Source organism: Pteropus medius, unplaced genomic scaffold (assembly GCF_902729225.1).
Source record: "Pteropus medius unplaced genomic scaffold, Ma_sr-lr_union100, whole genome shotgun sequence".
In the NCBI taxonomy this organism is placed as follows: Eukaryota; Metazoa; Chordata; class Mammalia; order Chiroptera; family Pteropodidae; genus Pteropus; species Pteropus medius.
In genome coordinates this window covers 8,328,783-8,343,696 of record NW_024351729.1, presented here as the reverse complement: position 1 = coordinate 8,343,696, position 14,914 = coordinate 8,328,783, and the positions used below count along the sequence as shown (strand labels likewise).

General features: G+C 35.0%; 1 protein-coding gene across 3 annotated transcripts in view; it reads left to right on the top strand.

Annotated features, from left to right (window-relative positions):
- SATB2 (SATB homeobox 2) overlaps positions 1 to 14,692 on the top strand; it is a 182,543-nt gene extending 167,851 nt beyond the window's left edge. For all 3 annotated transcript variants that reach the window (XM_039844348.1, XM_039844347.1, XM_039844346.1), the window contains one exon: positions 11,529 to 14,692. In XM_039844348.1, the coding sequence (XP_039700282.1) occupies positions 11,529 to 11,990 (462 nt within the window). In that variant the 3' untranslated portion in view covers positions 11,991 to 14,692. The remainder of the gene's footprint in view (positions 1 to 11,528) is intronic.
- The last annotated feature ends 222 nt before the right edge of the window (positions 14,693 to 14,914 follow it).

Genomic DNA, 14,914 nt, shown 5'->3' with positions numbered 1-14,914 from the left:
ATTTTTAGTCTGAGTTTTCTGTTTTGAGAAGACGTTGCAAAGGATGGTGAAGGTGTATGGGAACAAGGACAAAATGAATGCTCATGGATGTCAGGCAAATGGAATTGGGGTGGGAGGGATGGGAGGTTTCTCCCAGGCAGTAGGGTGTACTGTCGTGACCTGCACCATCCTGAAGAGTCTGCTCTTCCTGAATCATCTTGTGGATTCTGTCTGTTGTTTGTAGAATGGTTTTAGTCATTTTATCAATGATACTGATGAAAGAGAAGGTACAATTGACATTAGATTCAATATATGCCCATGCTTTACCTCTCTTATGTTCCAACAGGAAAGATGATTGTTTCATAAGCTGCATGGTGTCTATTTGATTGAGATATAGTTACTCGTCATGACTCTGCTTAATTTACTGTCAGCTCATTTCCTATATTGCAGAATCAGCTCACCCAGCTACCCCTTCAGTGTTTGCAGATTCTAGCCACTCCTAATAGTCAGATTAATGACTGCAACACATCTTTTTTTTTTTACCCAAACCATACTAAAGTTGGTGGTATAAATTGTTCTCAATTTGTTACCAAAGAGGAAATGATATAAGCCAAAGGCTGTTTTAAGAACTATGCTTCCTCCAACACCCAAGTTTATTTTAACAGATTATTGTGTCAGTGTTTTTATGCTTTTATCTTTGACCAAAGTGTTTATTTTGAGAACTAATTATTAAACTGCATTAAAAACACAGTGTTCCAATACCATCTTGGTTGCGATATTAAAGGCAGCTAAGACTAAGGCTGGATGAAATTGAACACATATTTCCATGTCAGATTTCCTGCCATTTTGCTTGTTTGTTTTGTATTGATTTTTCTCGACATGGTCTTCTTTTATTGAGCACGGCTCTTTTTTTTTTTCATCTCCTTTTTTTATTATTATTTTTTAAATCCCCTTCCTATAGCTGTATGTGCTAAGAGCAATTGTAAAAGGAGACCAACTTATATTAAACCTGCCTGGAGTCAAAATGTAATCTAACACCTGTAGTCTGCAATTTGTCATCACTTCATGGATACTTTTTTTTTTAATAACAGATTTCCTGAGTTTTGACCTTAGGATACTGTATAATCCAAAAAAAGCAACAAAACTAAACTATGGTTTTTAATAAGTCTTATAATGTTAGGATGTGAAATTATAACCATAGGAGCCAACTCAAGTAACATCATTTGAAGTTAGAAATAGTGCTGAGTTGTGTGTCTTGGAGACTATGTTTTGCCTGTGGAAATGTCTTCGAGTGATAAAGTTCAAAGGCGAATCATAATGCATGTGTAATTTCTCTTACACTCATTCTCTAAGACCTTCCTAGGTGATTTGGCTCAGATAAGGATGTTTTAAACTGTGTGGTCTACTTTGGATTTTATAGTATAGTGCTTGGTTTTCATTAGGAGAAAGACTAGGCTCTATGTGAAGTGTGATTCATGTAGTACAGGGTTTTCAAACTTTTCAGTGTCAGGATCCCCTTTTACTTTTCTTACTATTGAGGATTCCAATATTTGCCATAGTGGAAGTTAATTCTGAGAAAAATTTTAAATGTTTATTAATTTTGAATAATTATAAAAATATTTTTATAAAAATATAAAAACATTAATTTTATATTAACTTTATATTACATTTTATATATAAAGCAGACAGATTTTTTATAAAAATGTATTTTTTATGAAAATAACTTTCCAAACAAAGAAATAAGAGTACTGTTTTATATATATTTTTGCAAATGCTTTAAATATTTGACTTAACTGGATTCTCATAATTGTTTCTGCATTCAATCTGATGTAATATGTGGTTTTCTTTGAAGTAAATAAAGAAAGTCAATCTTCACACAGACATGTAATTATAAAAGGAAGAAATATTTTAATAGCCTTTCCAGGTAATATTCTTTTTTGGTACTATAGCAAAACTCTACAAGTGGTTTCTTAAAGGTGAGTTGCAAAGTGGAATCTAAAATCATATTGATGAACTTTTCATACTTTCGTACCTAGTTACTTTAAAACTCATTGATTTGCCTTTCATTTTGAATGGATCTTTTATGTAGTCATGATATTATAGTATTGTATATTGGTCATTTGGAAAATTTTGATATATCGAGTTATGTAGATCTTCTAAATATTGATGCATTTCATTTTGTGACATTTAAAAAAATTTGTTAAATCACCACCAATATTATCAGAAAAGTCTTTAAGTTTGGGGGAGCATTAAGCTTATAATAGCAGCTATGAGTTTTCAAAAATTGGAATTTTTGTTCGAAAGGTCTAATTTTACCATTGGCAACAAATATTATCAAATATTTTCCTTGAAGTGACAGGCCTACTTCATTTTTAAGAAAATGTCTGCCAAATACCCAAGTCTGAATAACCATAGTTTGTTCATTGTTCTTTCCAGTAACAGTGGTATTCCACTGCAAAGGTGGCTAGCTCAGATCATAACTCAAAGAACTGCACAAGTGCTCTATCTCATGATGGCCCTCTTATACCTTACTTCTTATATGCTACAGAAGTGCCTTATGCGTATTTCCCATTTCCTCACACAGAATATTAAAGAGAGGTATACTCAAGAGTTAGGATTTAATATAATTAATAATATAGTACTACATCAAGGACATTCTTAAATGAAAGTGGTCTTTTCACTATGTGTGTATGGCAGTGAAGAAAATAACTATAGTGCACTTCGGTGCCACCAACTTGGTTTATGCTAATAGGCCCGCAGTGTTCCCACCATTGCTTTTGCTCCATTAGTACAAATTTCAGCATGATCAAAAAGGCCAAAAATGTATTAGTTCTGCCATACAAACTATTTTGATGTCATGGACCTCTTGATGGGGTATCAGGATTGCCCCTGGGTTTTACGAGCCCCACTTTGAGAAGCACGGATAAAATATCTCTTCCTAAGAGGATCCCAGGCTGTGCATACAGAGAAGGTGTCACTTTCAGCACGACTTTGACTGTGGGTTAATTCCATGTGACAGATGCTTAAGAGACAGCGCCCATGTCTAGGTGCCACATTAAAGAACAAAGGGATATGAACAAAAGAAATAAAAGAACTTATCGATGAATGTGCCCATTTGTAGATCTGTAAGTCTTTGGTGTGAAAAGCACAGACAGATCTCTGAATTTGTCGCTGGTTTATAACTGATTGAAAAAATACATGAAGTATTATACTACTGATTCTTAAATCTTCCTCTCATTTTTTAATGATAGTAACTACTTATGGAAACCTTACTTATGACAGGAACTCTGCTTAGTACTTAGCATGCACTATTTCACTTAATCTCACTCATGTCACTACATGGAAGATCTTACAGAATAGATAAATTGCTCAGAGTCTCAAAGCTGGTAAGAAGATATGCTCTTGTTGGTAAGAACTGGATTCAAAACCAGGACTTTGTGACCCCAAAACTTTTGCTCACAACTTCTATATGGTACCATCTTATGGGTTATACTGCCCTGGAATTTTTTTTTAACACAAGAAATGGCAAAAAAATATATATATATATTTGCTTTCATATACCTACTAGATATGTTTCTGTAATGAATAAAGTTTCTTTACTTTTTAAATATGGTTTTACTAAAAAGGGTTAGTAACCAGAACAAGAATAATAATTGGTCTGAAAGTAAAGAGGAGAGAATATAGAATTAATTTAGTACAGCAGAACTGAGATGAAATGAGCATTTACTGTGTGCCAGGCATATGGTGTGCCAATATGTAACTCATATTATATATGAGCTAGATATATAATATTTACATTAATTTTTAATCATTAATGCTAAGTTCTCCTCAGTGAATTTTGAGCCAAAATTAATAGTCTTAAATGCTGATTTGGGAAAAAAAAAAGGAATACTAGGGTATAGAGCTAGGTTGTTGAAACTTAAGATAAATATCTTAGCTACATATTTTTTACATAGTATATTTAAAAAATAACAGCATTTATTTATTCACTTATTAACAAAGTCTAACTGAATTATGCACAGGGGTTTCAACTCCATTGTTCTTATTATCTGTTAAATATAGTCCTCTCAGGACTTATAGTAGAAGAATGGTTATTTTTTTTGGATCAACTATTTTATATTCTGTTTTCATAGATGAGGGGAAATTAAACAAGTCAAAGTTATTCTGATACTAACTCAAAATAAATGCAGACAAAAATATCATTTTGCTTGTGTTCTCATCTCCTGTTAATGTGTGTCACCACTGAGGACCTGAAGCTCTGGGTGAAGCTCATTCCCCTGAGTGAGGCTTCTCATAGAGAAGTGGTAGCAGCCACCTGAGCAACTTTGCTTTAACCTATCACCACACTGGATCAGCCACCCTCTAGAGTCATCTTCTTAATAATTTCTTGTTTTCTCTCTATAGAAAGACCACAAAATCTTGGCATATTATAAGTAATCCAGTTCACCCCATAATGATACAGTGAATTATATACTTTTCTAAACTTAATCATTCAAGATCTCACTTCCTTCCCTGCAGGCAAAAACCATTATATTTTACACATGGCTCTCAGCTGGTTTTCATTGAAACCTTCAAAATCTATTTGAATACCGAGAGGTTTAAGAAGAGCTGCTTTATCTTTCTTAGTCAACTTTTGTCATGGTACCATTTTGTCCTTGTGTTTCCAAAATTCTCAGTTTTTAAGGCAGAGAAACAATGTGTCCATATTATGATTGTTCTTGGTCACTGGGCAAGGAGGTTTTGAGTTTTATTTTGAAGTCGATGTCTCTTTTAAATATACTTTTTCCCCTTTGTTGCTATCTTCATGTCCATTTATGTACATGTATGCCATGTTTCAGCCCAAAGAGATTTCAGCAAATAAATAAGAAGGAACTTAGTAGATTTTTAACGTTCTATTTGTTTATGTCTTACTCATAACTTATTTACAGACAATTGTTGGAGATAAGACTCATTAGAAATTAGAAATCTTTGTAAATAAATAGGTCCAATTATTATAGACACTCCATAACTATTTCATAAATGAATACTTCTTTTTTTATTCTTTTAACCCAAGGTTGATTGTTTTAAACATAATTTCTTTTAGATATGTTAAGCACCTCTGATGAAGAGGGTACCTAAATGCAAATTAACCGTACTCTTGAGGATAGATGTGCTAACACATCCTTCTGGTTGTTTTTATAATATTGCTGTTATTTGTAATACTCTGTTGAAAGTCCACTAATATATTACAAGCTGAGTTTTTTTTTTATTTAGCATGTCATGTGGCTATATGAATATATCTCTTCTCTCTGGTAATAGTGGCAGTTTCAAATTCCATATTCTTGGCTAAATAAGATTATGATTTTAGTTCATTGTGAGGTCTTTCCATCACCCTGGCAATAGAATGCCAAAGCCCTACATACTCTGGCCCCGGCTACGTCTCAGGTGTCGTTTCTCTCTAGCACAGGGCTGACCAACACTCCTTTATGTGATGATAGAAATGTGCCATGTCTGTGCTGCCCAGTATGGTGTTGCATAATATATGGTTGAAAGGTAACTAATGTGACTAGGAACTGAGTTCTTTCCTTTTTTAGTTTTAATTAATTTAACTCTAAATGTAAATAGACACATGTGACTAGTAGCTGCTGTATTGGGTGGCACAGCTCTAACATGCTGTTTTCCTTGATGTTCTTCAAATATACCGAGTATAATCCTACCTCCCAGCCTTTTTGCTTGCTGTTTCCTTTTGTCAAGAATGCTCTTCTTCTGAAGGAAGTGAGGGCTTGGTCCTCACTTCCTTCAGGTCTCTGATCAAATGCTGCCTCCTTAGGGAGCCATCCTTGAGTCTTCATATCTAAAATAACTTCCCCTCCCCCCAATTCTCCTCCTTACCCATTGCTCTATTTTTGCTTTTGGTTTTTATTACTACCTGATGTTTTATTTATGGTTTGTAACCTCTACTCTAGAGACTTTGTTCAGTTTTGTAATCTTGCTCATAGGAGGCAGAAGAACATGATATTTAAGGGCACGGGATTTAAAGGCAGGCAGATAATGTTTCAGAATCCCAGTTCTGCTAGTTAACGAGCTATGTGGCCTTAAACAAATTACCTACACTCTCCAAACTCCAGTTTTCTCATCATAAAATGTGGGAAAAATATCTACCTCCAGGATTATTGTGAAAATAAAATGAAATTAAAATATATTTATAGCATTTAAGTTAGTTTTTGGCTCATAATAAGCTTTACCATGAATACTAACACATTATTATTATTATTATTATTATTATTATTATTATTATTATTAGAGCCACTTAGAAATTTCAGCACTATGAACCCTCATTGTTATATTGAAAAATCAACAATAGAAGCTATGAAAAAGGAAGATTTTTAAAAAATAAACCTTTAAAAATTCTCCATAGAAATGATCAAAAATGAATTGTTCACTAGATTAAGTTCAATTGCGATGGAGAAAAATCCAAACCAAAATAAAGCTAGGATGAATTATCATGCTTCAGTTTGCAGAGGTCAAGAGTAAAGGAATGGATGATTATCTTTACAGAATAATACACTTATTATTTGGAAAAATTACATGAAAGGATTTGAAAAAATTACATGATGGACCTTAGGAATAGAAAAGGTCAACTACTGGGCCCATTTTGAAAAAGGGGAAGAGAATGAGGCTGGAAAGTCTGTGGACTTAGGCTGTTTTATATAAATATCTGGGAATTGTAATAAATGAGCATCGTAATAAATGAACCTCTGTGTCAACAGGTGAGGATTTTGGTTTTTGGTGAGAGTGAGAGAGAGAAAACTTCCATTAAACCTAACTTGAAAATCTCAGAAAACAATAATCTGAGTGTGTGAAGAACTTGTTAGGAAAGAGCATATCTCTATTCAATTGGCAGGGCATTCTCTGCCTTGTTGAAGTAATTCAAAAATTTGGAAATTAAAAAAAAATAATAATCAGCTAAAATATATCCCTGAATAGTCAGATGAGCTGAGTGAGGACTTAACAGCTTATAGGTCCATCCAGGAGGAATCAATGGCATGGCCTCACACTTGAGTTACTTGGGGCACTTGCTTGGGACAGAAACCAGACTCGATTTACTCTAAGTAAATAATGAGGAATTTTGAATATCTCAGAGAAATTTAGGTAGAAAAAAATATAATTCAGGTAAGTGGGAGTTCAGAAACCTATCCTATGAATAAGAGGCTGAAAGAGTTGACATTATTTAAATGAGATATGAGAAAGTGAAGAAAAATTCCTGCCATTTAGATGAGAAGACTTTAAGAAAGGGTTTGGATTGGTCTCCCTGTTTTGAAACACCATCCTGTAAGCATTAGGCTGTACTCTACGTGTTTTCAGAGTACTTAGACCCCCCACACAACATTAAGGATTCCATGATTGTAGTAATAATAAGCTACTGTAATTGGCTAGTGAGGAAATTTATGCACTTATTTTTGCAAAAATTGTCCAGAGACAATAATCAACTCTCTGCCTGGAGTAATTAGAACATTTAGGGAGAATGAAGATGGTTGGAATAGATAATTTGGTGAATCTTTTCATCTCAGGTTTATGCATATTGTGGTTGAAAGATATAGCCAAAGAAAAATGTCAGTGTAACGGAAAAACCTTAGGCAACCCCTTTCGGTGACTTGTAAGACAATTTCTCCTTAGAGCTGCTCATTTTGTCATTCTCTATTTTGACTGTTCTTTCCTTATCTGCTCAAAGATGCTGGAAATACCATTTAACTCTTTCATGTAAATGTTGCCATACTGCCCAATCACCACAGAGTATTGTCTAACCAGAAACAAGATATTTTACTTTGTAGGTCATTTCCATTGCTGTTACTTCTCTGAGAAACATCTTCCTCTTCTACGATGGGGTGTCGTTTTTCTTTGGAACAACCTGTTTTCTCAGACTGACAGTTTCCTGTGTTTTTAATTTCCAATTTAAAGGGTTTTCCTGAGATGCTCCACATTTCCAGATTGTTCTGGATCCAAATAGCACCCTCATGAGGAACTGTAAGAATTAAAAAAGTTAATCCATATAAAGTTCTTAGAATTGCCTGGCACAGAGTAAGCGTTCAGTAAGTGATTGCTATTATTGTTGTTACTCTATTTCATACGTGGCTCCCCATGTTACAACTGCTAGGTTCTAAAGAAGGAGGGGAGGTGACTTAAAGAGAAGAACAAATCCTATCATGCAGAAAAATTATAGTAACTTCAAAGTATAGTTCTGGAAAATCTCTTTAAATCTAGCCAACGCACAATGGAAAACCCCTAAAGAACCAATCTAATTATTTAATTAAATGGAACCATTATGCTGACTTTTACTACAGAAGGCAAGCATAATTTAGAAAATAGGGCATTTTAATTCTCTTTTGTTTTCCAATTAACGCAATTGCTCTAATAGGGGTACTCGTGCTTGAGCATATGATCTTTGAGTATGTATTCCATATGTAATTTCAGTCTCTCTTTTTTACTCTCTCTCCCTCTCACCAAAAAACAAAATCCTCACCTGTTGACACAGAGGTTCATTTATTACAATGCTCAGGGTGCCCAGAGTTTGACCTCAAAGCAAAAATCTTCCTCCCACCAGAGCTGCCACGAGCAGTGCAGGCACCCCCTGCAACTCTACTTTTCCTGCCGGCTATAATTAGGACGTTGAAGTAATGGAGTTCTCATTTTTTTGCTGATGCCAGCTTACCATGGCAGACCACACGAGTTTACCCCTAGTTGAAAGTGATAAAGAAAATGCCAAGAACATTCATTTTAATTGGTCAACATCACATGGACTTCAGTGCCACTGTTTTATGGTCCTCTGTTTCAGATTTCTTTCAGCTACCAGCTGTCAGCTTGCTATGGTAGATATTCTTATTTGCATTTGATTATACTTTTTATTATTATTTTGTTACTAAATTATTAATTATTATTTGAAAAGTTTCATCCTCTTATGTTTATCTTACCTTACTTAGGTGACAATTTCATCTGCCCTAATATTTATTAAATTCTATATGAAAGACTGGCATTTTCACATTGGTGAAAAATTATCTTTTTCATCAGATGGTCTCTACGACTAGGATAGATGGTAGATATTTTTTTTCTTAAGGGCTTGCTTTGAGGTTTTATAACTAAAAGTAGAAAATGTGTCATATGGGTCATGTCTGGTGGTGATCATGATGGTGGTAGGGATGGTGGGACCAGAGATTATTTACTATAACTAGATATGTTTTTTTCTGCCCTGATTGGGCTGATTTATCCCTGAACTATGGAAAATGTTTAATTTGTTACTCTCACATGATAGGAGAGAATGGTAGAGGAGAAATGTGTTTTTTAAAAAGTGAACACACTATTCTTAAAGGTCTTGAGATGATCCTGGAAGTTAGGCACAATCTGAATAGAAGAAATGTGGTCTTTGCCTTTGGAGTTGACATAACACTTGTTAGTGGCATCCATCATATTCGCCTTTTAGTTACATAATATCGCTGCTGCTGTTGTGAGGTGTGAGCAGGAGCTGAGCTTCCTCCTTGGGGTCCATACTCCCTCTCACTCCTCCATAAAGTCCTTCGCACATAGGCCTATGATGAGAGCACAGGCAAGCTGTCCCGACACGCTCCTCTGGGCTGCTTTTTTTCATTTATGAGATTGAAGAAATTCATAAATAACTATTAAAATGGAAAATTATTTCATGCATAGAGATGATGTTTAAGAAGCACTTATGAAGCTTAAGAATAAGCTTGTCCACAATCGCATTTCTAGGTATTTATCCAAAGAAAACCAAAACAAAAATTCGTAAAGATGTATGCACCCAATATTCATGGCAGCACAATTTACAATAGCCAAGATACGGAGGCAACCTAAATGCCCATCAATAGACAATCGGGTAAAGAAATTATGGTTCATATATGCAATGGAATATTACTCAGCCATTAAAAAAATTAAATCCTACCATTTGCAATGACATGGATGGACCTAGAGGTATTATGCTGAGTGAAATGTCAAACAGAGATAGAAAAATACCATATGATTTCACTTATATGCAGAATCAAAAGAACAAAAAGAAAAAAACTAATCAAAAACAGACTCACAAATATAGTGGACAATTTGGTGATGGACAGAGGGGAGGGGTTTGGGGGGCTAGGAGAATGGGGCGAAGGGCTAAAAAAGTACAAATTAATAGTTGATAGTTGGTCATGGGGATGGGGAGCATGGCATAAGGAATGCAGTTAGCATTAATACATTGGCTAGGTGGAGGGCCAGAGGAGGGAGGGAGCAATTGGGGGGATCATTTTATGAACTATATAGATGTCTAACCAATGTACCGTATACTTGAAACTAATTTAAATAAATAAATTTTGAAAAATAAAATTAAAAATTAAAATTAAAAAAAAAATTGTCCAACCAGAGATTTTTTTTTTAATAAGTGGGGGACAGGTAGAGATAAAAGAGAAATTTAAATTAATTACAGCAACTAGAAAACCCTGATGTTAAGGATAAAATAATAGAAATTAGGAAGTATATGCAAAACAGGATTAATAGGTTATAGTGATATCGAGAAAGTGAATCTATAAGTATAAAATTTAAAATTCATAATTTAAGAAAAAGTTTTACCATTCAATTGGAAGTTTTTTATATTAAAGAACAGCATTAAAGATCAAAATCAGAAATAAAAGAAAATAAAGAGAAATTCCTAATTTTATGGAAGATCAATTTTCTCACTCAAATACCATGTATTCCTCTATTACACTCTGAGTAATTATGAGGCCGATGATAACAGTGACTGTCATTTATTGGATGTTTTTCCTAAGCCAGAGGTGGACAAACTATGGCCCCATGGGCCAAGTCCAGTCTGACACTTGCTTCTGTAAATAAAGTTTTATTGCAACATAGCCATGTTCATTTGTTTATATATTACCCATGGCTGCTTTCATGCTACAAAGTTAGACTTGAGTCATGCAACAGGAACTGCTGGCCCTGCAAAGCCTACAATATTTACTACCTAGCTCTTTATTGAAAAAGTTTGTTAACCTCTGATTTATGGTAAGCACTGTTTTTTACATACATCGTGTCATCGATTCCTTACAACATCCCTAGGAAATTAGTGTAGACGAAATTAAAGTTTAAAGATGTTTAGTGTCTCACACAAGGACACCCAACTAAGTAGAAGAATCTGGACTTGACCCCATGAGTGCTAATCGGAGAGCCTGAACTTTCTCTCTGGGTCCAATTTCTTTGTCATTAGCTTTTAGAAAGATGACAGGCATATCATGCTGGTTAACAGCAAGGAGACTCTGCAGCCAGATTGCTTGAATTCAAATGACCTCGGGCAACAAATGACTACCTTCTCTGTGCCTCAGAATATAAATATTAGCAAACATTACTATTATTAACCTTCTGTTTTATAGATGAGATTTTAAATCTCCAGTAATGTTTTTAAGTTTTCTGAGGACCTAAGTTTACAAACAAGTCTAGCCTTACTCCTGTGCTGGATATTTCAGAGGGATGATGGCTTTGGAAAGGTAAAATCGTGAGTCAAACATTAATTTTTTTATAATTTTAATTATCAGGTCCTTCATAGACAGCAATCTCAGCCAACCAAGGAGAGTTCCCCTCCCAGAGAAGAAGCACCTCCCCCACCTCCTCCAACTGAAGACAGTTGTGCCAAAAAGCCCCGGTCTCGCACAAAGATCTCCTTGGAAGCCCTGGGCATCCTCCAAAGTTTTATTCATGATGTGGGCCTGTACCCCGATCAGGAAGCTATTCATACTCTTTCTGCCCAGCTGGATCTCCCCAAACACACCATCATCAAGTTCTTCCAGAACCAGCGGTACCACGTGAAACATCACGGGAAGCTCAAGGAACACCTGGGCTCTGCAGTGGATGTGGCTGAGTATAAGGACGAGGAGCTGCTGACAGAGTCCGAGGAGAATGACAGCGAGGAAGGCTCGGAGGAGATGTACAAAGTGGAGGCTGAGGAGGAAAGTGCGGAAAAAAGCAAGGCTGCGCCTGCTGAAATTGACCAGAGATAATGTGAACTCCTAACAGGCAAAGCAATACATCGGTCCAAGGATTTTCTGTTTTAGTTTCTTAAGAAAATTTTTTTTTTGCTTTATTTTATTTTTGTCCTTTTTTTTTTGGTCTGTTTTGTTTTTCTTATCTTTTTTGACATTTCTTTGTGGCACAGGATACACCTGTAGACTGAATAAGTTCAGTATTTCAGAATCAGACATCGCCTTGGCAAAGACACTAAAGTGTTACACTTTTACAATTGACTGGATCATAGTAATTATAATCACAGGAGACTCTGCCTTCATTATTCTTGCACTTATGGAAGAGACATCAGGCAAGTTCCAGGATGAAAAGACCTATGAAATAAATGAAGGAAGCTACAAGTGTGTGTGTATATGTATATGTATATATCTATATATTTACATATATATATTAAAATTGCATGGGACAGAGAACTTTACAATCTGAAAGAATAGACTGTGAAATGAGTTCTTAAAGAAGAGACTTGTTTATGTATTAAAAAAACCACTTCACAGTGAGTTGCTTTGGCTTTTTGATAAACTGCGGCCTGCTCTCAGGGTGGGGTGACTATTTTTGAATTCCTATTTATTTTCTGTGTTTGTCCCTGATTTTTTTTTTTTTTTAATTCTGTATGGCTTCCTATCTGCTTTTGGCCAGTGGGTAATTTTTTTGAGGTATGTAATTTAACAAAATAAATCAACACTGTAAAAAAAAAAAAAAAAAAAAAAAAGTAAAGTGAAAAAAAAATCAGGGCACCTTAAATGATAGAAGTCAAATTACTCTTAAAGACACAATGCACACTTAAAATGACTCGATATGTTCCGTTATTCAACTTGTCATTACTGTAGTGAACAGATGTATTTCTGTGGAATTCCAAATGAGTGAAACTGAAATTCAGTACAGAGAAAACTTGTACATTAGTGCAGTCTTGAGAAAATGACATTTCGACGTTGGACATACGGAATTCATAGTATGAGCCACATTTTGTTGTGAAATTTATTTACCTGCTCGTGGCTTCAAATCTTAAAATTTTAATAAGCCTGCTCATTTAAAAGTTCTTTGTTGTTGCTGTTTTTTTTTTTTTTTTTTAAAATAGAAAATAGTTTAATGTAATGTTAAGTTAGAAAAGAAGTTGCTGCCCAGTTAAAGGGGCTCCCTCTCAAATAAATCTCCATCTTTCTGTCTCTCAAGAGACGTTTCTCATTTCTGTTTCACTTTGGGCTTCCGCTTCTTCATACACATTCCATCCACCTAACCAAACATTTGTAGTCCCTGCTCTCACAAGCTCATCCCTTCTCTGGTATGGCAGCCCCAGCAAGAACCTGTTTTTGAATCATTGTGCAGCTCCAGGCAATAGAGTATGTGAAGCAATTGCAGTGGAATCACCTACTGGGCACCAACAGAAACGTTTTCCCAGTTACTTATATAGCAGTTTCCTTATGTAAAGCAGAACTAATGCTGACTGGCTGTTTAGTGGAACGAGCGTTAAAGCTGCAATCTACTATAGTTCTCCCAACCTCTTTTAGCTTCCTATTAGAAACACCAGCAGCATTATTTTCCACTTTTACTTACAGTCATTGCAAGAGGAGACCTCACCTTCAGGACTGGCCTGGTGAACCTAATCCATGCTTCAACGTGGCCATCAAACAGTCCCACACAGTTGGATTTTTTTTTTTTTTTTTTTTTTGAGTTGTGCTCTCATGCAACCTTGTCAAAGACCTCATGCAATATCACTTTGAAAGTTATTTTCTGTTTACTACACAAACATTGTAATATAACTGTTAATACTATTTATATATTTGAAAGGTATAAAAGGTAGGAGTTAAAAAAAACCTCTATGTGTAGATATTAACTCAGAACTTACAATATACAGGGAGAAGACATGTTGCAATACAAGCTAATTCTAGCTGCTCAGTAACCTCTGGAGTTTTTAAAGGGACATTTTCCTGTACTTTTTCAAATAATGATGTTTAAAAAATTATCCTGACACGAGCATCATATACCTTTGCAAAAGGATGGTTGTTTGCAGTTAAGGCCTGGGCCCAGCCTTCCTATTTCTGTAGTATGCTGCAGCTTTAGTCAGAAAGTCCGTGGTTGCTGCTTCCTGATCTCCGAGTTACTCTTTCCAAATTGTCTTCTTACACTGTTGCTGAAGGTCACTCTGTACACGTAATGGAAACCGATCTTGCCAAGCTCTTACAAGGTGGTTCATCTATCGATGGCATCCGCATTTGGTATCTTTTACACTTCAACCAAAAATTTATTAGGTATTTTTCAATGCTAAGTCTTGCCTTTTATTTTTTAATTTCACTGCCAAGTTTGCAGTGGTTCTAAGTGAATCTGTGGGCATTTTAGCCTGTGGTCTTGCCAGATCTTTGCGAATTACAATGCATATATGTCTATTTATTCAATATCTGTCATATAATATCTATTTGGAAGAAAAAAACTTTCTCTTGTAGTGCCTCTTGACAAAGCACAATTTCCCGCCTTTTTTTTGTGTGTGTGTGAAATGAAAAACAAATTGTGTTTTATTGCGGTATCAACAATGTGAATAAGGATTAACATATTGTAAATGTTCTTTTTTCCATGTAAATCAACTATCTTTGTTATCACTAAGTGATAATTAATTTTTAACTTATGTGCATTGTTAGGCTGTTAGAATTTTTTGGTTGTTAAAATAAAACGCATTCAATAAATATGATGTTGTTTGTCAAGTATTTTACTGGGCATTGCCTTCTTTCCCATTTCACTTTTCATGTCGAGTGAGACCTGGTGAGTGTAAGGAAAATCCGTTTCCTTATTTTAGAAATAAGACAGGAGTACTTCAAATTAGAGATGTTGGAGTCCTGTATGATGTATGGATTTAATTGTACATGTGAATGTATGTGCATCTCTGTGTGTTTATAAATGAAAGCATGCTCAC